This window comes from Podarcis liolepis, assembly GCF_965112155.1.
Source record: "Podarcis liolepis genome assembly, chromosome: 9".
Lineage (NCBI taxonomy): Eukaryota > Metazoa > Chordata > Lepidosauria > Squamata > Lacertidae > Podarcis > Podarcis liolepis.
In genome coordinates, this window is record NC_139564.1 from 6,285,987 (window position 1) to 6,310,341 (window position 24,355).

Sequence of the window (24,355 nt, forward strand, 5' to 3'; positions counted from 1 at the left end):
CGACTAAACAACAATATTCCAAACGGATTTGACAAGCAGCGCAGAGCGGAAGCCGAGCGACCAATCGGAGGCGGGCGCGGGGCGGGCGTAGAACGATCCCCGGGAATCTGCGCGCGCCGCCGAGGGCCGGCCTAAGGCAGCTGTTCTTGCTGAGTCGCCTGCTGGTTACTCCCCACCGCCTGCACTTCCTTTCTTCTGAATCCGGATTCTTCCTCTGGAAGCGTGTGGAGACCAGGTAAGAAAAGAGGCGTGCCGAGCCGCCTTCCTCTGCATGCAACTCTTTCCTCGACTTGGAGAGTTTTCGGATTTATTTTGATTTTTTTGGCCCCGCCATATAGAAACTCCCACTTTCCCCTCTTCCGGGCTCACTTTGCCGGGCAGGGCCTAAGACAAGAGAGCGGGGGTTTCCTGCCCCGTCATGCATCGCCACTTTCCGCTGTGGATATGCAGCGCGCTGCGGTGGGGGTGATGCAAGGAGGCTGTTTGCGTTTTTCGTCACCGGGAACTTCCAACGGGGATTTCCAACGGGACGGGGGGCGTGGGAATAGATAAGAGGCCTGTTCGGGCGACCTAGGGGCATTAACCCCTCCCAGGGTCCTGGCTGTCCTCTACTTCACACCTCACCCACCCGCGTTCAACTCAAAGCGTGACTAAGGATGCAACCCGAACCTGGGAGCAAGTGCCGTAGGACTCGGTAGACTTACTTCTGAGCAGACTTACTTCTGAGTAGGTTCATAAGTTTGCGCTGCGCTGGGAAGGTAGCAACGGGGGTGTGCCTTTACCTATCTTGCAAAATGCGGCAGGTGTATATATTGCTTGCAGAGAGATGGGCAGAAAGGGATTCCCGATTGCGCGTGCAGGAAGAAGTTATTCCCAGTATCGTAACTGGGACGTTCTAACCAGAATGCCAGCAAGCACAGGCTCCATCTGGATGTCTCAAAAATTGAAGTCAGTGCATAAGAAAAACCTGATTCTCTCTGTTTGCTTGTACTGTACTTATTTTGGGTCTAACTAACTGTTCTTTTAAAAAAAACCAAAAAAAACCCCAAACTGCTGGGAATTGCATTTCTCTTTTCTTCCACTTCCTGGAGGTGAGGGCAGAATTTGTGAAGCTTTCCGGATGATTTCTTTTCTAGCATTGCAAATAAACTCTTAAATACCCCTGCTCCACCCAGTCTCCGAGTGGTGAGAAGTTCCAGAGGTCCCAGAATTTGCCCCAGGAGTGAAAATCAAAGTTCTTCACTTAGCTTAAGGTTGTTATTTGAACTAGCCAGATGTTTAACTGAGAAGCAAATCACAATCGGTCCATTATTTTTAAAAAGAAGACTTGAGATCCGTCTTGTCCGAAAATGGCGACTAGACATTCCGTTTTGGCGAGTGCAACCTTGGTTTAAGGAGACATTTGGCGCCTAGCTTTTATATCTCAGTTTCTAACACCACTCCCTTTTGGACAGCCCTGCACATCTCCCACTGCAATCCGAAGCCCCTTTGTTAGCTTTGAGCAGCTTCTTTCATAGATAGCTCAGTTGGTGGAGCACGAGACTCTCAATCCCAGAGTTCTAGATTTGAGTCCCGCATTGGACAAAGTGGGGGGTTGGACTAGATGACACCCCGGAAATGATCTCTTTCAGCTTCTGCCTTCTGGAAAGAAGGTACAGGGTTATAAAGACTAAGACTAGCTGCCTGAGAAACAGTTTATATCCAGATGCGATTTTGGTTTTAAACGCAGTGTAAAGTAGTCTCAAAGCAGTATCTCTAAGCAGTTCAAAAGCACGTCAAAGTGCAAGTAGATAAATAGGTACCGCTCCGGCGGGAAGGTAAACGGCGTTTCCGTGCGCTGGTCTGGTTTGCCAGAAGTGGCTTAGTCATGCTGGCCACATGACCCAGAAGCTGTACGCCGGCTCCCTGGGCTAATAATGCGAGATGAGCGCCGCAACCCCAGAGTCGGCCATGACTGGACCTAAGGGTCAGGGGTCCCTTTACCTTTTAAGGTAGTCTCTATGGGAGTATATTGTATTTACTTATAGGGTATCAGAGTTTTTAGGGGGTTAACCAGGCTGGGATGAAGGGACGCGGGTGGCGCTGTGGGTAAAACCTCAGTGCCTAGGACTTGCTGATCGTATGGTCGGCGGTTCGAATCCCCGCGGTGGGGTGCGCTCCCGTCGTTCGGTCCCTGCTCCTGCCTACCTAGCAGTTCGAAAGCACCCCTAAGTGCAAGTAGATAAATAGGTACCGCTTTATAGCAGGAAGGTAAACGGCGTTTCCGTGTGCTGCGCTGGTGCTGGCTCGCCAGCTGCAGCTTCGTCACACTGGCCACGTGACCCGGAAGTGTTTTCGGACGGCGCCGGCTCACGGCCTCTTGAGCGAGATGAGCACGCAACCCTAGAGTCGGACACGACTGGCCCGTATGGGCAGGGGTACCTTTACCTTTACAGGCTGGGATAGCAGGCATGTTGGTTTTTGAATGTCTGATGTAGATTTTTTCAATTTTGTTGTTCTGTATGGGACAGTGACAATAAAGATTATCATATCATTATCATATTGTATTGTGGCCTTTCCCAACTCTACAGTTCTGTCTGTGATTCTCCTGGTTCTAGGTGCTGACTGAACATGGGCTTTGCTGAGGATAAAGTGGCAGAATACATCAGGGCCCACCAGTGCAACTTCCGAAGCGTCCGTGTCCTTCAGATGCTGGACTATCTCAGCTGCCTCACTGAAATAGACAAGGTAACTTCCCCCCTGATTTCCCTGCTCTTGTTGGTGCCAGTGTTTGGATTGGGGAGCTGCCCCTTGAGAGTATGTCCAGGGTAGTGTCTTTAGGCTGTGGGAATGTTGTGGATAACAGGAGAGGATATGTTGATTAAATATATAATAGTAATACCTTTATTGTCAATGTACAGTGGTACCTCGGGTTACAGACACTTCAGGTTACATACGCTTCAGGTTACAGACTCCACTAACCCAGAAATAGTACCTCGGGTTAAGAACTTTGCTTCAGGATGAGAACAGAAATCGTGCTCCGGCGGCACAGTGGAAGCAGGAGGCCCCATTAGCTAAAGTGGTGCTTCAGGTTAAGAATGGACCTCTGGAACAAATTAAGTACTTAACCCAAGGTACCACTGTACAGTACAATGAAATGAACCGAGCCTCCCCTCCTCACAAACACTCAATCTCATTGCACTCTGTGTGCTTGTCGCACAACACACCAACCCTGAAAGTCAGTTGTACTATATTATTTTCTGTTCAGAAACTGGTTTTTAGCTTGTTGGTATGACTGATTATACTTCTATATCCCCTGCCCGAGGGTAGAAGATTAAAGAGGTGCTGGCTGGGGTGTGAATCGTCCCTGAGAATTTTTCTCGCTCTCCTAAGGCATCGATTCCTTGCGAAGTCATCTAGCGAGCTCAGGGGACAGCCCATGATATCATGTGCTATGTTCACCACCCTCTGTAGAGACTTCCTGTCCGTGGCTGTCAAGCCAACGTACCACACTGTGATACAATATGAGAGGACACTTTCTATTGTGGACCAGTAGAAGGAGGTCACCAATTGTTGTTTAACATTGTTCTTTCGCAAGACCCTGAGGAAATGGAGTCTATGTTGGGCCTTCCTAACCACCTGAGTTATATTGTTTTTCCAAGTGAGGTCTTCACTAAGGTAAACTCCCAGGAATTTAAAGGAAGAGACTCTCTCCACACAACCCCCCCGATATACAATGGGGCTAGTTCCCCTCTCTTCCTCTGCAAGTCCAACACCATCTCATTTGTCTTGCTAATATTTAAAGGTAAAGGTACCCCTGCCCGTATGGGCCAGTCGTGTCCGACTCTAGGGTTGCGCGCTCATCTCGCTCAAGAGGCCGGGTGCCGGCGCTGTCCGGAGACACTTCCGGGTCACGTGGCCAGCGTGACGAAGCTGCAGCTGGCGAGCCAGCACCAGCGCCGCACACGGAAATGCCGTTTACCTTCCCGCTATAAGCAGTACCTATTTATCTACTTGCACTTAGGGGTGCTTTCAAACTGCTAGGTGGGCAGGAGCTGGGACCGAATGACGGGAGCTCACCCCGCCGTGGGGATTCGAACCGCCGACCTTACGATCAGCAAGTCCTAGGCACTGAGGTTTTACCCACAGCGCCACCTGCGTCCCTGCTAATATTTAGGTGCAAGTTATTCTCTAGGCACCATGTAGATACTTTTTGAACCTCCCCTCTGTACGCTGATTCATCTCCACCTGTAATTAGACCCATTATGGTAGTATCATCTGCAAACTTAATAATTGCAGTAGATGGATCAGATGAAATACAGCCATATGTATACAACGAGTACAGGTAGGGACTCATCACACATCCCTGTGGGGTGACAGTGCTGAGCTTCAGGGAGGTAGATGTAACAGGCCCAGTCCTCACTGTTTGTGTCTGATCCCCCGGAAAGTCTTTAATCCAGTCACACATGGTAGAAGAAAGGTCTAGTTCCATCAGCTTTTTGATAAGAATGTCTGGAAGGATGGTATTAGAAGCCGAGCTATATCCTTCCTCACTTATGCTAGTGAGCTAGTAGCAGAGCACATTCCCTTTGCACATTGCTGGAAACAAGTTGATTGATTGATTCATTAGAATCATTTGAGTTGAGCAATCCAGTCTGGCTTGTCCAGATTGGATAAAGGTAAAGGTACCCCTGCCCGTACGGGCCAGTCTTGACAGACTCTAGGGTTGTGCGCTCATCTCACTCTAGAGGTCGGGTGCCAGCGCTGTCCGGAGAGACTTCCGGGTCACGTGGCCAGCGTGACGAAGCTGCAGCTGGCGAGCCAGCACCAGCGCCGCACACAGAAACGCCGTTTACCTTCCCGCTAGTAAGCGGTCCCTATTTATCTACTTGCACTTGAGTGCTTTCGAACTGCTAGGTTGGCAGGAGCTGGGACCGAGCAACAGGAGCGCACCCTGCTGCGGGGATTTGAACCGCCGACCATGCGATTGGCAAGTCCTAGGCGCTGAGGTTTTACCCACAGCGCCACCCGTGTCCCCCAGATTGGATAAAGGTAAAGGTAAAGGTACCCCTGCCCGTACGGGCCAGTCTTGACAGACACTGGGGTTGGTGCGCCCATCTCACTCTATAGGCCGGGGGTCAGCGCTGTCCGGAGACACTTCCGGGTCACGTGGCCAGTGTGACATCGCTGCTCTGGCGAGCCAGAGCCGCACACAGAACGCCGTTTACCTTCCCGCTAGAAAGCGGTCCCTATTTATCTACTTGCACCCGAGGGTGCTTTCGAACTGCTAGGTTGGCAGGCGCTGGGACCAAGCAACGGGAGCGCACCCCGCCGCGGGGATTCGAACCGCCGACCTTTCGCTCGGCAAGCCCTAGGCGCTGAGGCTTTTACCCACAGCGCCACCCGCGTCCCTCCAGATTGGATAGTTCCCTCTTAAAAACAATAATGACACGTCAGTCTTCTTTTAAAAGGAATGGTGAAGTTTACTTACATTCGGTTCACAGTATTGTCCTGAAGGCAGCCTTTATCTTGTAGTACTTGTGTAGAGAAAAGAAGTCTGAGCTAGGCCTCAGACTTTCCACCTTGTGGCTTCCATCCTCTGTAAGGTTGAGGCATGTGCTGCTGGCTAAGAACCAGCAGAAGGAAGATGGCAAAAGAGCAGTTGCAAGAGCCAAAGGGCCAGAAGAGCAAGAGAGGGAGATGGTTGCATGACTAGCGCCTTTATAGGGTCTGCTAGGGTCACGCTCATCTACCTGGTCACACACAGGGGAAGGATGCTCCAGAGCAGGTATGACAGGAAGTCTTCCCCGTCTGTGTTCACTGTCGGGGAGGACTTCTAAACACAGTGGAACACAGTGTATGACGAGCTTAAAAAAATGTTTTAAGTAATACTTTATGAAAAATACAGAAGCTTTTAATAATTTTTATTGAATGATTTTATGTTACAAAAAACAATACAGCCATACTACCACTAAATATAATTAAGAAATAAAAATTACATACATCAATATTTAGTTTGTTATTTGTTATTTACCATCTTATTTCCTCCCAAACATTGCATACAGCAACACACATATGTGTAGACACCCACACAAAACGATAATAATGAAATTAAATATTTTTTCCCCTTTTATATTCCAAAATCTTTTCTTCAGCTTGTAAAATGTTTTAAGTATAACTTTATGAAAAATACAGAAGCTTTTCTACTAGGGATAACGGACACAGGTATAGCAAGAGAAGATCAGAAAATATTCCTCTATGCCACAGGAGCGGCAAGGATCCTAATGGCTAAAAACTGGAAAAAAGAAACTGCCAACAAAAAAGAAATGGCAAGATAAACTGTCAGAGTATATTGAACAGAGGCAATTAGAGATTACACTAGACAAGAGTTTCAAAAAGCATGGGGAAAATGTAGAGAATACTTCACAAAACAGTGCCCTAAAATACATACCTGGACTTGCAACCCATGACGGCAACGCTCTGTCTCCACAGCTGGGCACTGGTGGCAGAGAAACTCATGAGTGGTGGAGGTTTCACCCTCCACTTGCGATATGCCACTGGGTGAAGGCGCCATCGTGCTCTAGCCCTCAAACGAGTCCCGCGTGATGTATGGATCCATTACCTTTTCATTCTGTTCAGCTCAGGCTTCCTCTTCAGCAGCACAGACTTGTTTTGAAGCAGTTGCAAAGTCGCTCTGGGTATTGCAAGGTAGCAGGTGTGTCTGTGCTTATGTAGGCACCCAAATTACTTTGCAAACCCGTGGTTAACATTATTACCGTAGCTATTTGACAGTTAATTGTGGGAGGATTTTTCTTAATCGTGGGACAGGCATGTCTAAACCATTCCTGTGGGTTTCTGAGACGTAGCAACGGCCACAACTTGGACGGCTTTCAAAGAGGCTTAGACAGATTCATGGAGGAGGAAGCTAGCAATAGCGACTGTGTCGGAAGCAATTTGCCTCCTGGATACCACTTGCTGTCGCCCTCGGCTCTGACATTTGGGCTTTCCAAAGGCATCTGGTTGGCCACTGTGAGAACAGGATACTGGGCTGTATGGGCCTTTGGCCAGATCCAGAATGGCACTTCTCACATGCATCCATCCAACTCCACGTTGAGAGCTCTGGTCTGGAGATGCTGGCTGCAGGCTGGGGACTTGCTAGCATATTTGGAATATGCCATGGGAATCCCAATTTTAAACCTTCCCAGGGCTTCGGTGATGCTGTTCTGTCTCTCTTTCTCCCCCCACCCCCTTGTTCCTGAGCTTTGCATTTTCATGTCCCCCATTTCTGCAGCAAGAAATTAAAAGTGAATGCTTAATGCGAGGGAACGACCTGACTGTGTGGGAGCTGTTTCAGCACCTCCGGATCAGGAGGGGCTGGGTGACGCTCTTCATCAACGCTCTCGAGGACCAGAACCAAAGCGAGCTGGCAAATGAAATCAGAGAAGTTTACGACCGTTGGCGGCTCCGTAAGTTGCCCTTCCGCCTTTTGCATTTAATTTATTAATTATTATTATTATTATTTTGCTTCTTAAGAGCAATAATGGAGATCGTCAGCTTTGCAAAAGGGCAGTATATAATCCAAATGAATGAATGTGTAAATTGGTGGTCTTCTTTTTCGGGGGCAAAAAAATTGCAGTTGTTTTGATTTAGAGTCTAGACCAGTGTTTCCCAACCTTTTTTGGGCAAAGGCACACTTGTTTCATGAAAAAAATCTCGAGGCACACCACCATGCCAGATGGGGAAAGGTCACTTTTTACTTATGTAAAAAAATAAAATAAAAAAATAGTAACAGCATAGAAGGTAATGGTTAGGCTAGCATCCCTCTTCCAAATATGCTAGGTTTTTATTTGCAGGGACTGTTCTACATGGGAAAGCATTCAGCACTGTCATTCTCCCATCTGCCATCTGAATTGGTACTATTCTGGGTCAACTTACTCTGCTGCATGTGTAGATGAAAATGGCACCAAGTGTGGGGGAGGGGGCAGAACAGGTTTCAGATACAGGATATTAAGCATACACGTACTTCAGATTGAACTGGTTGCTTGCTTTGCAAGTTTTCATTTCCCAAATGACTGCCTTGGCAAGCGCAATACCTACCAGGCTCAACGCCGGTCTCGCGCTGCCGCTTCCCGCTCTCTCAAGGACCCGGGAGGAGGAAGGCGTGAAGGGAATCCCTAGTAGGCCGGCCGAAGCGAGCGGCGATGGGATGTGGGAGGGAGCTCGCTCGCCGCCCCGCGTGTGCCTATGTGGGGCACGTTACAGCCCCGTGACGTCAGCGCCACGCAGGCAGCCAGGCAGGCAGACGGCGAGAGCCCCGCGCTGGGCGGCCTCTCCTCGCCGCCCCGCCTCTCGCCGCCCGACTCACCTGCCTCCCTCCCACGGCACACCAGGCAACGTCTCGCGGCACACTAGTGTGCCGCGGAACACCGGTTGGGAAACACTGGTCTAGACCATAGAACCCCGTGTAATAATAGACCACTTATCCTTTTCCTCTTGGATTGTTTTATTATTGACTCTGTAAATCACATAGCTGTACCCTATACAGTGGTACTTCGGGTTACAGACGCTTCAGGTTACAGACGCTTCAGGTTACAGACGCTTCAGGTTACAGACTCCGCTAACCCAGAAATAGTACCTCGGGTTAAGAACTTTGCTTCAGGATGAGAACAGAAATCGTGTGGCGGCAGCGGGAGGCCCCATTAGCTAAAGTGGTACCTCAGGTTAAGAATGGACCTCCGGAACGAATTAAGTTCTTAACCTGAGGTACCCCTGAGAGCCAGTGTGGTGTAGTGGTTAAGAGCGGTAGTCTCGTAATCTGGTGAACCAGGTTCGCGTCTCCGCTCCTCCACATGCAGCTGCTGGGTGACCTTGGGCTAGTCACACTTCTCTGAAGTCTCTCAGCCCCACTCACCTCACAGAGTGTTTGTTGTGGGGGAGGAAGGGAAAGGAGAATGTTAGCCGCTTTGAGACTCCTGAAGGGGAATGAAAGGCGGGATATCAAATCCAAACTCTCCTCCTCCTCCTCCTCCTCCTCCTTCTTCTTCTTCACTGTAATTCCTTACTGGCAACTGTGACAACTTTTCTCTTCTTTCTTTCTTTCTTTCTATTTTATTTTTAAATCCTGTTTGCTATTAAAATTCAGTAATCGCTATTTGGAAATAAAGGAAAAAGAAATTAACCTCTGTGCTGCTGGTGTGTCTTCCTCCTCCAGCCCCTCGAAGGAATGTGCCGGCAGTTGCTGCCTCACCAGCTGTGGTGAATAGCTCCCAGGTGCCAGCCGTGAAGCCCAGCCCACCCTCTTCTGACGTGCCCCTGCCAGTCTGTAGTGGAGTCCAGCCCCCGTTGCCCACAGGCGTCTCAGACCCATCCTACTTCGCCACTAATGCAGCCTCTGAAGACATGCCTGATTACAGCACTCCTATTCAAGAAACTGAACGTCTCCCTCGGAGCCCTGAGGTAAAGCCTAAGATTGCTTTCTCTTCCCTTGCCTTTCATAGAAGAAGAAGAGGAGGAGGAGTTTGGATTTGATATCCCGCCTTTCACTCCCTTTAAGAAGTCTCAAAGCGGCTAACATTCTCCTTTCCCTTCCTCCCCCACAACAAACACTCTGTGAGGTGAGTGGGGCTGAGAGACTTCAGAGAAGTGTGACTGGCCCAAGGTCACCCAGCAGCTGCATGTGGAGGAGCGGAGACGCGAACCCGGTTCCCCAGATTACGAGACTACCGCTCTTAACCACTACACGAACTCCTGGACCACCGCCTTGCCGACGTGGGGATCCAGGGCACAGTCCTTCAATGGCTGCGCTCGTTTCTCTCTGATCGGGGACAGAGGGTGGCGCTTGGGGGGGGAATTGTCATCGCGTCACTCCTTGGTGTGTGGAGTGCCTCAGGGTGCGATTCTCTCCCCGATGCTTTTTAACATCTTTATGCGCCCCCTCGCCCAGCTTGTCCGGAGTTTTGGGCTGGGTTGCCATCAGTATGCTGATGACACCCAACTCTATCTGTTGATGGATGGCCATCCTAACTCGGCCCCAGACACACTGACCAGATGTCTGGAAGCTGTGGCTGGATGGTTACGTGGGAGCCGGTTGAAGTTAAATCCTTCGAAGACAGAGGTCCTCTGGCTGGGGCGGGACGATATGGGATCGAGGGGGCAACTCCCATCTCTTGCGGGGGTGCAATTAGTGCCAGCACCGTCCGTTAAGAGTTTGGGTGTAATCTTCGATACCTCCCTTTCTATGGAGGCGCAGATTACAGCTATAACAAAGGCGGCATTTTTCCATCTCCGCCAAGCTAAGCAGTTGGCCCCTTATCTCTCTCGCCCTGACCTAGCCACTGTGATCCATGCGACGGTCACCTCCAGACTGGATTATTGTAACTCGCTTTACGTGGGGCTGCCCTTGAGACTGACCCAGAAACTCCAGCGGGTGCAGAATGCCGCAGCGAGACTCCTTACGGGGTCTTCGCTGCGGGATCACATTCATCCGGTGCTATACCAGCTGCACTGGCTCCCGGTGGAGTACAGGATCAGGTTTAAGGTGCTGGTTTTAACCTTTAAAGCCCTATACGGCCTAGGACCCTCGTACCTACGGGACCGCCTCTCCTGGTATGCCCCACAGAGAAACCTACGGTCTACAAATAATAACACCCTCAAGGTCCCAGGCCTCAGAGAGGTTAGGCTGGCCTCAACTAGAGCCAGGGCCTTCTCGGCTGCAGCTCCAACCTGGTGGAATGCTCTGTCACAAGAGACTAGGGCCCTGCGGGATCTGACATCTTTCCGCAGGGCCTGCAAGACAGAGTTGTTCCGCCAAGCTTTTGGTCAGGGCGCAGCCTGACTCCCTCCTCCGGCAACCTGCACAGAATTTTGTTTAATCGGTTGCCATCAATTTGATTTTAACTAATTTTTATAATGAAATATTTTTAGAATGTGTTATTATTTGATTGTTATTTGACTGTTGTTAGCCGCCCTGAGCCCGGCTCGGCTGGGGAGGGCGGGATATAAATAAAATTTATTATTATTATTATTATTACACCACACTGGCTCATAGAATCCTAGAGTTGGAAGGGACCCAAAGGTCCTCTAGTCCAACCCCCTCCAGTGCAGAAATCTCAACTATAGCATCCCTGGAAAATGGCCATCCAACCTCTGCTCAAAAACCTCCAAGGAAGGAGAGTCTACCACCACTGTCTTCCCCACCCCATAAATTTTTATTATTTTCTTTACATATTCTTTCTTATCATACTTTAAACAACATACACCATATTTTTTGCTCTATAAGACGCACCAGACCATAAGACGCACCTAGTTTCTGGAGGAGGAAAACAAGGGAAAAAAAATATTCTGAATCTCAGAAGCCAGAACAGCAAGAGGGAGCGCTGCATAGCAATCCCTCTTGCTGTTCTGGCTTCTGGGATAGCTGTGCAGTCTGCATTCGCTCCATAAGACGCACACACATTTCCCCTTCCTTTTAGGAAGGAAAAGTGCGCCTTATAGAGCGAAAAATACGGTACATCTTTTTGCTCTGCCAAGCTTGTGACTTCAGATGGTATCCTTTATTTAACCCACGTGCTTATTTTATCTTCTCACATCTTATCTACACTGTAGGAGTTACTTCAGCCCAGCTAGTGTTTTTAAGTTTTTACAACTGTCCTTTAAAGCAGTGTTTCCCAACCACTGTTCCGCGGCACACTAGTGTGCCGCGAGATGTTGCCTGGTGTGCCGTGGGGAAAATTCGAAAGATTTTTTTGTGTGTGTAAAAGTCAAATTAGGTCCTAATCTATCCCTCGAGCGCCTCTTGTCCGTTATTGTGACGCATGAAGCGTGTTCCCGCCCACTCCCCGCCCTCCCTTGCGTCTCTCTCTCTGTGGCGCTCTCCGCCGCTTCCTGCTGGGCATGCGCAGCTCGCCTCGCGCTTCCATTCCGGCCCCTCCTTCCCCCGGCTACCCCGCCGCTCCGTTCCTTTCTCTTTCTTGCGTGTCAGAGAGCGGCGGCGCGAGCGCGGCGGTTCCCTCAGGGCTGACGGAGGGCTCGAGGAGGAGGCAGGACGTGGAGGTGGAGAAAGCGGAGGTGGCCACCCCCCACCTCTGGCTCGAGGCTCGCGTAGAAAGCTGAGGGGGAGAGATAGATAGAGGTGGGCGGCGGCGGCGGCGGCGACCAACCGCCAAAGTAGTTGTAGCGGTGGCGACGGCAAGCAGGGACTCCCGCTCTCTCTCCGTCATGTCTCTCTCTCTCTCTCCCGGGCCCGTCCGTTGAGTCTCCCGCGCGCCTCGGCTACAACATGAGCATCGAGATCCCGCCGGGTCTGACTGAGCTGCTGCAGGGCTACATGGTGGAGGTGCTGCGGCACCGGCCGCCGGACCTGCTGGCCTTCGCCGCCGAGTACTTCGCCAAGACGCGCTCTCATTCCTGCCTCACTTTGCTGCCTCCTCCCCCCCCACCCCCAAAGCTTGGAGGTTCCACGGCGCCGACCCGCAGGTTTGACCCCCTTCTCACACCTGTTCGCGCTCCTTGCACGGAATGGGGCGGATGGAGAGGAACGGGGCTCGCCGCTGCCTCCGCTCGCCCTCCCCCCCTCCGCCGGCGGTCCCGCGATTCTTGGCTTTCTGGCGGTTGGCACAGAAAGAAGGCAAGGGGGAGGGGAAAAAATTGAATCTTACACTTTCGTGCGTCCCTCCCGGCGTGACGCTGCGCGCTGACGTCACGGGGCTGTAATGGTGGTGTGCCTCAAGATTTTTTTCATGAAACAAGTGTGCCTTTGCCCAAAAAAGGTTGGGAAACACTGCTTTAAAGGTAAAGGTAAAGGGACCCCTGACCATTAGGTCCAGTCATGACCAACTCTGGGGTTGTGGCGCTCATCTTGCTTTATTGGCCGAGGGAGCCGGCGTACAGCTTCCGGGTTATGTGGCCAGCATGACTAAGTCGCTTCTGGCGAACCAGAGCGGCGCATGGAAACGCCGTTTACCTTCCTGCCAGAGTAGTACCTATTTATCTACTTGCACTTTGACGTGCTTTCAAACTGCTAGGTTGGCAGGAGCTGGGACCGAGCAACGGGAGCTCACCCTGTTGCAGGGGTTCGAACCGCTGACCATCTGATCGGCAAGTCCTGGGCTCTGTGGTTTAACCCACTCCGGCGGGAAGGTAAACGGCATTTCTGTGCGCTGCTCTGGTTCACCAGAAGCGCCTTACTCATGCTGGCCACATGACTCGGAAGCTGTACGGGATGAAGTCTCCACAGGGGAGCAGGGAGCCTTCATCGCGCTGCCCTGCGGAGACGTCATACAGCTATCCCTGGCTTTTGCGGGAGGTGGGGGCTTCCCACGCGCGTGGCTCTGTCCCTTCCCCCACCTCCCAGAAAAGCCCCCAGGAGCCGCGCTCCCTTTAAAGAGTGCGCGGCTCTTGCCGGAGGAAAGCCAGTAGGCTTGCTTTCACTGAAGCCAGGAGGGATCGGTGCGCACCGATCCCGCTTGCTCTCCTGGCTTCAGGGGTTGCCCCTCAAAGCCTCGTGAGCGAAGATGGAGGAGCGCTCCCTCTTCGCTCAGGATGCTTTGCGTTCCTTTCTTATTTCTTGTTTTCCTCCCCTAAAAACTAGGTGCGTCCAATCGTCCGGTGCGTCTAATAGAGCGAAAAATATGGTAGCTTTTGTGTTACTGCTGTTTTGCTGGACACTAAGGGAAGGAGACATGTTTTATTCTTTGTTCCTGAACTATGCCATATAAACGCTTGTAAATACACTTACACACATCTCTGTCCGCCACTTCCGTTGTGGAGATTTATCCACGTGCTCGGTAGCTTCAGAAGGCTACTGAGGCTCAAGTCGCTGATTGATTGATGCTGTACTGGAGATCATCCGGCTGCTGGGGGCCTGCCAAATGTCCCCATCTCCCCGGCAGTATCCCAACCCATTGCGAGGGGCCGGGCTAGAAGACCTTTGGGGTTCCCTTCTAACTGTACAATTCCATGAGTCTATGATTTGTTCTTTTCAGACCAGAGGCAATGTTGTAGCTGCTCCTGCTGAGGATGCCCAGGCCATTCCGAGCCGAGGCTGCCTTGGAGAGACGCCTGGGGAGGTTTTGCCAAGCAACACGCCAGCATCCTCAAGGCCCGACGCAGGTCCTTCGGTGCAGAAGTGGGACGGCCGCCAGCCCCGCCCTGTTTGCGTGAAGAACGGCTATTTTGGGAACAGGAACCACCCCATCGACAGTGCCGTTTTGCCGGGGCTGGCTGCCCCTCCTGATCCCGGAACGCCTGGGAACCAGCCAGTGGAAGATTACTACTCCTCTCCCGACAGCAGCTCCCCGCTGGCTTCGAGCGGTCAAGACAAGGCATCCCTGCGGGAGCAGAAGATCCAGGCCTTGCGGGGCTATCACAACGAGGATGTGCTGGACGGTCCAGAGGATGTAGGCAGCCCTCTCCTCCTGCAAAGGCAGTTCGACGCAGAGCAGGGAGTAGGCCTGGGGCGCCAGGAGAAAGGAGATGGACGCGCCCCCTCTGCCCCAGTGGGGTTTGGAGCGAGCCCAACAGACTGCCTGCCTGGAAATGGCCCGGGAAGAGGTAAGGACGTGGCCCGGTTTTGTTGGTTATTTTGCAGATCAGTTGCGCTGCAGAAAGCATGCTGGGGAGACCACACATTCAAGGAACGCAAAATAACTTTTGCTAGATTTCAGTAACAAAAGCAAAAACTCCTTTTACACTAAATTACAATACATCAATAAGCGTGACCCGTCCGCCAGGGTACTGAGAGAGCTACATGCTGCTCTTTATATACTATACCCACGTGCTTAATTAACATAACTTAACCGCACCTGCTATACTGCTTCACAGCTGTAAAACTAGGTCATGTTATTTGCTCTGGTCTTTAAAGACATCCATATCTTGTGAAACAATAATGAAACCTAAAATTTAAAGAAACCATTAAACAGGTTTGTGTCCCTTGCAGCAATAATAATAATAAATATAATAAATTAAATAAATAAATAATTTATGCCCCACCCATCTGGCTGGGTTTCCCCAGCCACTGTGGGCAGCTTCCAACCAAATATTAAAAATACATTAAAACATCAGTCATTAAAAACTTCCCTAAACAGGGCTGCCTTCAGATGTCTGCTAAATGTCAGATAGTTGTTTATCGCTTTGACATCTGATGGGAGGGCGTTCCACAGGGCGGGTGCCACTACCGAGAAGGCCCTCTGCCTGGTTCCCTGTAACTTGGCTTCTCCCAGGGAGGGAACTGCCAGAAGCCCTTGGCGTTGGACCTCAGTGTTGGGGCTAGACGATGGGGGTGAACCACAGTGCCACCCGCGTCCCACTATTTAAGGACAATTTCCACGGCCTCCTTTTTTGCATGGTTTCCTTTCTGTTCTTTTCCCTAGTTGTTGGGTGGGGTCGGGGGACAGGACACACCAGTGTTTTAAAGTCCTGAAGCTCTGCTGTCTTGACTGTTCGAAACCACCTCGTTCAGCATCAATTCTAGGATTTCAGCCACACACACAGTCCTGTCTTCCCAACCATGAGGACTATAATCATAAACTATAAACCATGAGGCTACTTGCTCTTCCTATGCATATAAAACATAGCATGTGCACATGGTGTATTGGATTTCAATCAAATCGATTTAAATCACGATTTAAACCACTAGTCGGTAAGACTTGATTTAGATCACTAGGCAGTGAGATTTGATTTACATCATTATTTTTTTACAGAAAGACTCTTCTTGCTGGTATAATCTTAATATTTACAACCAGATGAAGGTTTCATTTTTGGAATAATAAATTTTCAGAGTAGTTTTTATAGTTAAATCAAAAATTACTGATTTGGTTATACTATTAGAAATACATAGACTGATAATTATGAAATTATAGTGAGGTTTCATAAGTTAACTGTTTATATTTGGACAACTTTTCTGCTGTACTTTATTGGAAGGAGAAAAATAATCATTTCCTTAATAACAATTTAAACAATTCATTTAACTAAAACAATAGCATTATAGCATATGTATTCATTAACTGACTTGGTTAAACGGTGGTTTTTGTTTGTTTTAAACAGACTGAGTTTTAGCACACATGAAAAACTTAAAACAAATCCTTATTATACTGTAATTTAAATAGAAAACTATCTGTAGAAAAGATTTTTCCTCCCAAAGCATTTTATTTTAAAAATCCAATTTAAACCCCAAAAATCTGATTTTTTTATTTTTAAAAAATCATTGGTTTTTATCCACCCTGATGGGCACCATCCTATGTGCTGATGAATAATTTCATGCGTTTTTCCCATGCAGCTCCCCGCATTCCTGTGAAGGCTGCTGCCGCCCTCCCCTCAAAGGCAGATATTCTTGACAGCCCTTCCTCTGGCAGCTCCCAGCTCCTCAGTAGTCCTTCAAACAGAGGACAGACTCACTCCACGCCCAGCACTACACCTTTAGGGCAGAGTCGACCTCCGCCTTCCGACTTTGACAGTTCCTCCTCCACCAAAGTGATCCCACCTAACTCGCCTCCCTGGCATTCGGCTGCTCCAAGCGACGCGTCTAAAACTCCCATTCATGGTGAGGGTTTGACTGACACAGCCGCCTACGAGGTGGCGCCAGAGCAGGTAAGCTGGTCCACGCTTCTGGGGGTGCGGAGCTTGTGGCGGCGTTGCAGTTGGTCACGGGGAACGAAAAGGGAAAGGCCGGGGAAATTGGGAAACGAGGAGCCCATCGCCCCATTTGAGCACTTAGCCTGCTCTGACCGACAACAGCTCACCTGTCAACAACCTGTCCCCGTCACTGGGCACCTGATCCCCTAGGGAAGGCCAAGCAGACCTCAGGGGCCTAGGGAGCCACCAGAAGTACCCCATGTGCTGGTCCCGGGGGGTTACTGTGCGGCGTGGTCTGAGGCAGAAGCGGGGTCCATGGTAGGGAGTTGGGTGAGGTCAGGAACTCTGGCAGAAAGCAGGACAGGGTGCCGGCCGGAACAGGTAACCAACGATGTTGCTCCTGCAACCTGGGGCTGGGCTGACTCCTCTGAGGCCTAGGGCGGTCCCGGCCCACAGGTGACTCGCCTCCCCCGGCCTGGAGGCGAGCACTCCTCCTCCGGAAACCTAGTTCCCTCCGCCTCTCTTCCCTGAGCCTCTGCAGCTCAGGAGAGGCTGGAAGGTTACTGGATCCAGAGGCAACCTCACCTTCCCCTGACAGGGCTGGGAGAGGAGCACCTGCAGCCAATGGGTCCTTAATCACCTCCGGAGCCAGAGTGGATTCATCTGATGTCTGCTCCTGAGGGTCCGGCACAGGTGAGGGCCCTTCGGATTCAAGCCCCTGCCCTGGCTCAGCCGGCCCTGGAGGCGGGGACTCCTGTGCAGGCTGGGACTCTTCCGGTTCAGCCTCTGAATCAGACTCCCAGGCCATCACACCCCATCAGAGGATCTCGGTGGTGTAGGTCAGGGGTCAGCAACCTTTTTCAGCAGGGGGCCGGTCCACCATCACTCAGACCAAGTGGCGGGCCAGACTATATTTTGAAAAAAATTAATAAAAATGAACGGAATCCTATGCCCCACAAATAACCCAGAGATGGGTTTTAAACAAAAGGACACATTCTACAAAATGACACATTCTACTCATGTGAAAACACGCTGATTCCCGGACCGTCCATGAGCCGGATTGAGAAGGCGATTGGGCCGGATCCGGCCCCCGGGCCTTAGGTTGCCTACCCCTGGTGTAGGTGGAGCATAAGGAATCGGACAGTCCTGAAGCACTTTGGGGCCCGGGTTGCTTGTGAATTCGTGAATTCGCCTTGAACCTGGCCCACTAGCAAATTTGCGACCAGTACAGCTCTCCTAGCAGCAGAGTAACATGTTGACAGTAATCTGCTCCCGCAAGCCGTTTGGCCCCTGCGTTCTGCACTAGTGGCAGCTTAAAAAAATACCTGGAGGGCATCCCGTTGGCTCCCCCTGCTCTAGAGGCCCTGCTATCTCAGATGCTTCCACCGAGTAATAATAATAATAATGATAATAATGATAATAATTTATACTCTGCCCATCTGGCTGGGCTTCCCCAGCCACTCTGGGCGGCTTCCAACAAAATATTAAAATACCATAATGCATCAAACATTAAAAGCTTCCCTAAACAGGGCTGCCTTCAGATGTTTTCTAAAAGTCTGGTAGTTGTTGTTCTCTAATAATAATAAGCCAGGGATTGCACATTATTATTATTGTTACAGTGGTACCTCGGGTTACAGATGCTTCAAGTTACAGATGCTTCAGGTTACAGACTCTGCTAACCCAGAAATAATACCTCGGGTTAAGAACTTTGCTTCAGGATGAGAACAGAAATCGCGCAGTGGCAGCAGCAGGAGGCCCCATTAGCTAAAGTGGTACCTCAGGTTAAGAACAGTTTCAGGTTAAGAACGGACCTCTGGAATGAATTAAGTTCTTAACCCGAGGTACCACTGTATTATTATTAATCTGACTGGACTGTCCCAGCCACGTGCTGCAAATCCCGTGCTCTGCATCTGAATGCATGGAATCAGAGAGTTCCAAGGGACCTGGGCCGGGGCCCTCTACTCCAAACCCCTGCAATGCAGGAATTATGGAATCCCAAAACTCTTGTGGGATAAGTACTGAAGGGTGAATTGTTGGGGGGGTGGGACGGAGGGAGGAAGGCAGGCAAAGAAGTGTGTAGGTGGGTTTTTCTTACCTATTGTCTTGTCTCCTGCAGGTGATCCAGCCTTCTGCTGTGAGTGGAGATTCAAGGCCGAGTACGAACAAAGTCTTTCACCGTCCCAGAGATCACGGTGTCTTCTCTACCAATCACGACGACGACGACGAACCCTGCAAACCGGGCGTTCTGCATTCAGTACAGAGTGTAAACACAGTGGGGTCGCCTGATTGGCAGCTGAGTGAAAAAGAGACAAATCCTGCATATTCAGGGAGGTCGGATAGGCTTCGCCTCAGCAATTTCTCTGAGGGCAGCGACCCTTTGATGATCAGCAATCCCAGCTCGTCCGAAGAGAGATGCTCTGGTCCAGCCGATGTTGCTGTTCCAAGCAGGGGTGAAGCCCGCGTCGCTTCCCGTCAGCTTTCACGCGGCAACCACCAGGACGGCGATGGTTCTATCCGAACCTTCACCTTCAAAATGGAGGAGAGCCCTAGTGTGGATCTCGAAGGAGCCCCTGGTTTGCCGGGCAGCCCTGGCGAACGATCCCCGGGTGCCTCGCCCGGCTCAGACGACAGGCAGCGGCCGGTCAAAAGCGCCAGGCCCCGCTCCGAAAGTGCGAGGGATTCCCTCCCCAGTGAGAGAGGCGATGCACCATTGACTTCACGCAGTTATACGTGGCTCCTTGCAGGGTGTGCCGTGGTGGTGGCAGTGGTGGCTTTTGCACTTTACAAGAAGAAATAGGAATCTGGGGAGGGAGGCGAGGAAAGAAGGGAGAGTTCCTGGCCCTCCAAATAGATTGATTCGTTCCCGGGGAAAGCGTTAAGATCGTCATCCCTCCTCACCCAGTGCCTCTATATCAAGAGTTGACTCCTAGGCCAAATACGACCCCCAGGACCTCTTTATGTGACCCATAAAGACTGTTGACCCTCTTCTGCACCCTCGTTGAATGCTCTTTCATGTCTGGAATGTCTCCTTGATCTGGTATAATAATGCCTTTGGATGGAGAATCGATGGGGGAAGGTCTGTGTGTGAATAAATATCTCCACCTTGCAAGTGGCTCTGTTACCTACTGTACAAAAGCAATAGACAGAGCAACAGGTGTGACCCAATTTTGGGGATGGTTCTGCCCCCGACAGGTAGCCCCTCCCCTTGCATTCTATGCAAACACACTCCCACGCAGAGTTTTGCTTCTGTTTGAATCCACTTCCTCCACGGGCGTCGCGCGATGCTCACGGCAATTATTTGCCGTTCACCAGTTGCCTTCCTGCACGCTTCCTCTGCTCTGCCCTGGCATACCTCTTAAGAGAATAGGGCTTCTCTTGATGGAGCACATGTAACCTACTCCCAGTGGTGGCCCCTGATATGGGTGGCTTTACAAGAGTAGTTGGGTGGCGCTGTGGGTTAAACCACAGAGCCTAGGACTTGCCGATCAGAAGGTCAGCGGTTCGTATCCCCGCGACGGGGTGAGCTCCCGTTGCTCGGTCCCTACTCCTGCCAACCTAGCAATTCGAAAGCACGTCAAAGTGCAAGTAGATAAATAGGTACCACTCTGGCGGGAAGGTAAACGGCGTTTCTGTGCACTGCTCTGGTTCGCCAAAAGTGGCTTAGTAATGCTGGCCACATGACCCGGAAGCTGTACGCCGGCTCCCTCGGCCAATAAAGCGAGATGAGAGCCACAACCCCAGAGTCGGCCACGACTGGACCTAATGGTCAGGGGTCCCTTTACCCCTTACCTTACAAGAGTAGTTGGCAAATTCATGAAGGGGGAGAGGGCCATTGATGGCCACTAGCCAGGGTTGGTATGCTCTGACTCTGCAGAGCAGCAAGCGAAATCATTAAGAAGCAAGGCAGCCATAATGCATTTTTTATCTTGCAATATTAATGTACCGCTTGATTAAAAAATCCTCTGAAGTAGGACTGGGCGATGCATCGATAATATCATCCAAACCTGGTTTCAAGTCCATACCACGCTATTGGTTTCATTTTTTAAAAAATCATTTTTATTGATTTTCCAATAAAAACAACCCATCAACATATCCGCATCATAATCCAATTAAAAACAAGAAACTGAAATTTAAAAAGACCAAATTGTAATCCAAATTGTAATTATTAATTTTTCCGGGCTCCCCATAGTCTGGACCTCTGAAGCATATCTCCAAATCTTCAGTCCTGCCTCTTCTCGTTGTTTTCATATTTTCCGCCTTCTGGTGGTTTCATAATTTTTGACCTGGCAATATTTTGCGAATCATGGTGTCTAGCTGTACGTTTGCTATCCCAAAATCACAATGTGGGAGAGACTGTGAAGCCAGCCAATGCCTCTACGTAGCTCCATCCTTATTTCGGACATTGTGGTATATCGGTGTATCACAACTTTTAGCTGGTGATATATCACGATGTTGGAAACCAGATGCCGCCCAGCCCTGCTCTAAAGCAGTTTGTAAAAAACGGTATAAAGCATTCAATAATAGTAACAAATAATACAATTTGTGTGTGTGTACAGTGAAGGCACCTGCCGGGCATTAATAGGCAGGGAGGCACAGAAGGCAGGTGATGCCATACTAATTGGCTTAAAATGTGCAATGAACCCGTGGCACTCATAAAAGTGCCCATTCCACAGATCAAAGTGGAGCAGTAGGCACATAATTGGGCAAAGTAAGCTAACAGCAGCACTTTGAATATTTTTTCAAAATGGTTGCCACAACTGCACTCTTTTCCCCTTCCTAGAAACGGCCTATTCTTTCTTTTTTATCAGGCCTGCCTTTTTCTTTTCTACGAAAAAATAGATTGTACAGTGGTACCTCTGGTTGCAAATGGGATCCGTTCCGGAGGCCCGTTCACAACACGAAAAGCCCGCAACCTGAAGCGCCGTTTCTGTGCAGGTGCGCAGCGTGATTTGGCGCTTGTGCACATGCACAGAGCGCGATTTAGTGCTTTTGTGTGAGTGGCGAAACCTGGAAGTAACCCTTTCCAGTACTTCCGGGTCGCCGCGGGACGCAACCTGAAAAAACGTAACATGAAGCAAACTTAACATGAGGTATGACTGTACCATTTTTTAAATCCTGCCTTGCCATCCCCCCGGTGCACCTGAAGCAGCACAGCCGGACGCCTTCATCTGTCCTGCTTGCAATAAAACACGCCTCTCCCATATTGGCAACAAACGCAGGCGCTGCAACTCTCCTGCGGTTTGACTTCACCGCTAAAGGAGCTTTCTTCTGTCGTCTCCCAAGGCAGCCAGATACCAACACCACCATTCCTCTTACTGCCCCCCTCCCCCTACTTGTTCATCTAAATGCTGCTCGTTTCACTTGCTCATGGTAATTAAAAAGAAAACTAGCTGAAAGCCTTTTTTGGCTGCTTCGTGACCCCAGCTCGGTGCACCAATGCATTCCACACACAGACTACCACCACCAGCAAATGCACAGGGCTCCAGGATGTGTATGTCCAAATTGGGCAAATTCAGTATTTACCAAACTGAAGAAAGCAAGGGTGCAGTTTGAGAGGGAGGGGTCATCCTGATCTGGAAATCTTATGAAGCCTTCTGGGGTCGAGGGGAGTCCTAATATTGTTATGTACTGAAGTTCTTACCCTGGGCCAGCAGGGGGATGCTGTAGATAGTTTTCACTCAGGTCCACATATGCAAAAAAGGAATTGAAAGTGACGCTCAGTGATTGGATAGTTACAGAAAGTTGTTACTGTTGCTTTGTAGTTGAGCTCTATATAAGCAGGTTGGCTGAACCCTTCAGTTCAGTTCTGTTCTGGCCTGTGAATAAACAAGAGCTGTCTGAGGAATCACTGTGTCGTCTGATATGTTCACCCACAACTGAACAATTATTATTTATTAAACTTATCACCCTTCATCCAAAGAGCACATGGCGGTTTGCAGCATAGAAGCACAAAATGAGAAACAAAATACCTCTCGCAATACCAAACTGAAATATGGGAAGCTGGCATGGCCCTGTCATTCAGGGCCTCGATTCTAGCTTGCAGCAGAATATGTGCCCGCTTGACTGCTTAGATGGGCAGAACTGCCACTTCTACAAGTGCTACATAAGATTAGTTTCTTGCAGGCAAGAAATCAGTCCTTCGGTGTGGCAGAGCCTACCCTTCGGAACTCCCTGCCCATTGATATTAGGCGGGTGCCTTCACTGTACTGCTTTTAATGCCTGCTAAAAAGCCTGTTTGTTCTAGGAAGCTTACCCAGGCTTGACATTTTAGTAGGTATAATTGGTGTTTTCTTTTAATCACTGATTTTATTTTGTATTTGTTTTTTTATGTTGCTTCTTTTTAATGATTCCTTTTCTGTTGGCGTTTTAAATGAATATTTTAGCCTGCCTTGTTAAATTGCTTAGGGATCTTTTGTTCTACTAAGACTTTTTGTTAATAAAATAAATAAGAGTGTCTCCCTCTCTCTGCGTGCTTTTGGAATTCTTCCCGAGGAGGCAGTTGCAAAGAAGTGCTCTTCTCTGAACTTTTCGCCCGGTTGGATTTCTGCTTTTCCCAGGAAAAGGCTTGTAAGCAAGAGTCATCCTAACTCTTTTTGCAGGTAGCATTCGATGAGAAGTCTTTCCAGAAGATTCCTGGGCCAGATGATATCAACGGAGCTGTCCTTCTGATGGTTTTGGATTGCACCAGATGCCTTCTTAAAAATGCAATTAATCTTCCGTAGTGGTGAAGGGACAGGATAACCAAATCCTGTCTGTGAAGTCACCCTGAAATCACCTCAGGCCTCAAAACTGTTCAAAATTCCCTTTCTCTCTTCTAAAAATCCACAGCAGCTTCAGCTCTTCTCTGCTTTCTCACAAGATGCTGCTGCACAGGCAAAATGTAACTTTTATCAGTACAAGAGAGCTTCAAAAAGGCTAATGAATAGGCTCAGTGCCAAGCATAAAGCAAGCCTGGGAACTGAGTCTTATCTCATCCAGTTGCAACACATCTTGGACACGCTGAACCACAAGGCTCCTCAACCCCCTTGGCTTCTCATCTCCCTTTCCTGGGAAGGGCGCCAAGAGTCCCAAAGACAGGAGCTTTCTGTTCATGCTCAGGAAACTCATCATGGGGCAGGGCTCCTGAGGAGGAGGAGAAAAGGGAGGAAACTGGAGGGGAATATATGCTCTGTGCAAATGGCTGTGAACTTGTGCTAAGCTTGTGAGTTATCACGCTTGCTCCTTCTACCAGTCCGGATGGTAGAAATAAAGCTCTTTCTCTGAAATTATTCCTTGAGTGTATGTTTGACTCCCATTTCCCTGTCCCGGGCACAATGCTCTTCCCACCCAAGGGCAAAGCCTAAAATGTCTACCGTGGCCAAGACCTAGGAAAATAGCTGCCTCATACTGGGTCAGGCCTATTCGTATTGTCTCTGCCACAACTTCATCCTTGAGAGATCTTGTGATTTTTTTTATTTTTTTTACTAGACCCCTAAGGGGTCCATTAGCCAGAGCTGGTTACAAAATGGTGGCTCAGCCAGGTGGCCGGATCCTAAGAGCTGAGAAAAAGGATGCCTTTGAACAGATGGTCAGCTTGGGAATCTGATCAGTACCTGAACCAAGCCCTGAATCCACTCCTGCTGTTCCCACAAGCGCTCATTCATATATTTCAACAAATTATATACCATTTATCTGAAGAAATGTGCATGCACATGAAAGCTCATGCCAATAACAAACTTAGTTGGTCTCTAAGGTGCTACAGGAAGGAATTCTTTTATTTTGTTCTGACTATGGCAGACCAACACGGCTACCTACCTGTAACTACCAT

At 49.7% G+C, this 24,355-nt stretch overlaps 1 protein-coding gene across 1 annotated transcript; it reads left to right on the forward strand.

The window, feature by feature from the left end:
* Positions 1-99: 99 nt before the first annotated feature.
* MAVS (mitochondrial antiviral signaling protein) lies at positions 100-23,816 on the forward strand. Its single transcript, XM_083458726.1, has 7 exons — positions 100-235; positions 2,598-2,727; positions 7,271-7,445; positions 9,191-9,435; positions 13,962-14,529; positions 16,253-16,563; positions 18,665-23,816. The coding sequence occupies exons 2-7, from the start codon at positions 2,611-2,613 to the stop codon at positions 19,343-19,345; spliced, it is 2,097 nt and encodes a 698-aa protein (XP_083314852.1). The 5' UTR covers positions 100-235; positions 2,598-2,610; the 3' UTR covers positions 19,346-23,816.
* Positions 23,817-24,355: the final 539 nt, after the last annotated feature.

Excerpts from the sequence above, each read along its gene's own strand:
- MAVS (XM_083458726.1), top strand. The coding sequence starts at position 2,611 with ATGGGCTTTGCTGAGGATAAAGTGGCAGAATACATCAGGGCCCACCAG. Across the intron at positions 9,436-13,961 it reads GTCTCCCTCGGAGCCCTGAG|ACCAGAGGCAATGTTGTAGC; the intron begins GTAAAGCCTAAG and ends TGTTCTTTTCAG. Across the intron at positions 14,530-16,252 it reads TGGAAATGGCCCGGGAAGAG|CTCCCCGCATTCCTGTGAAG; the intron begins GTAAGGACGTGG and ends TTTCCCATGCAG.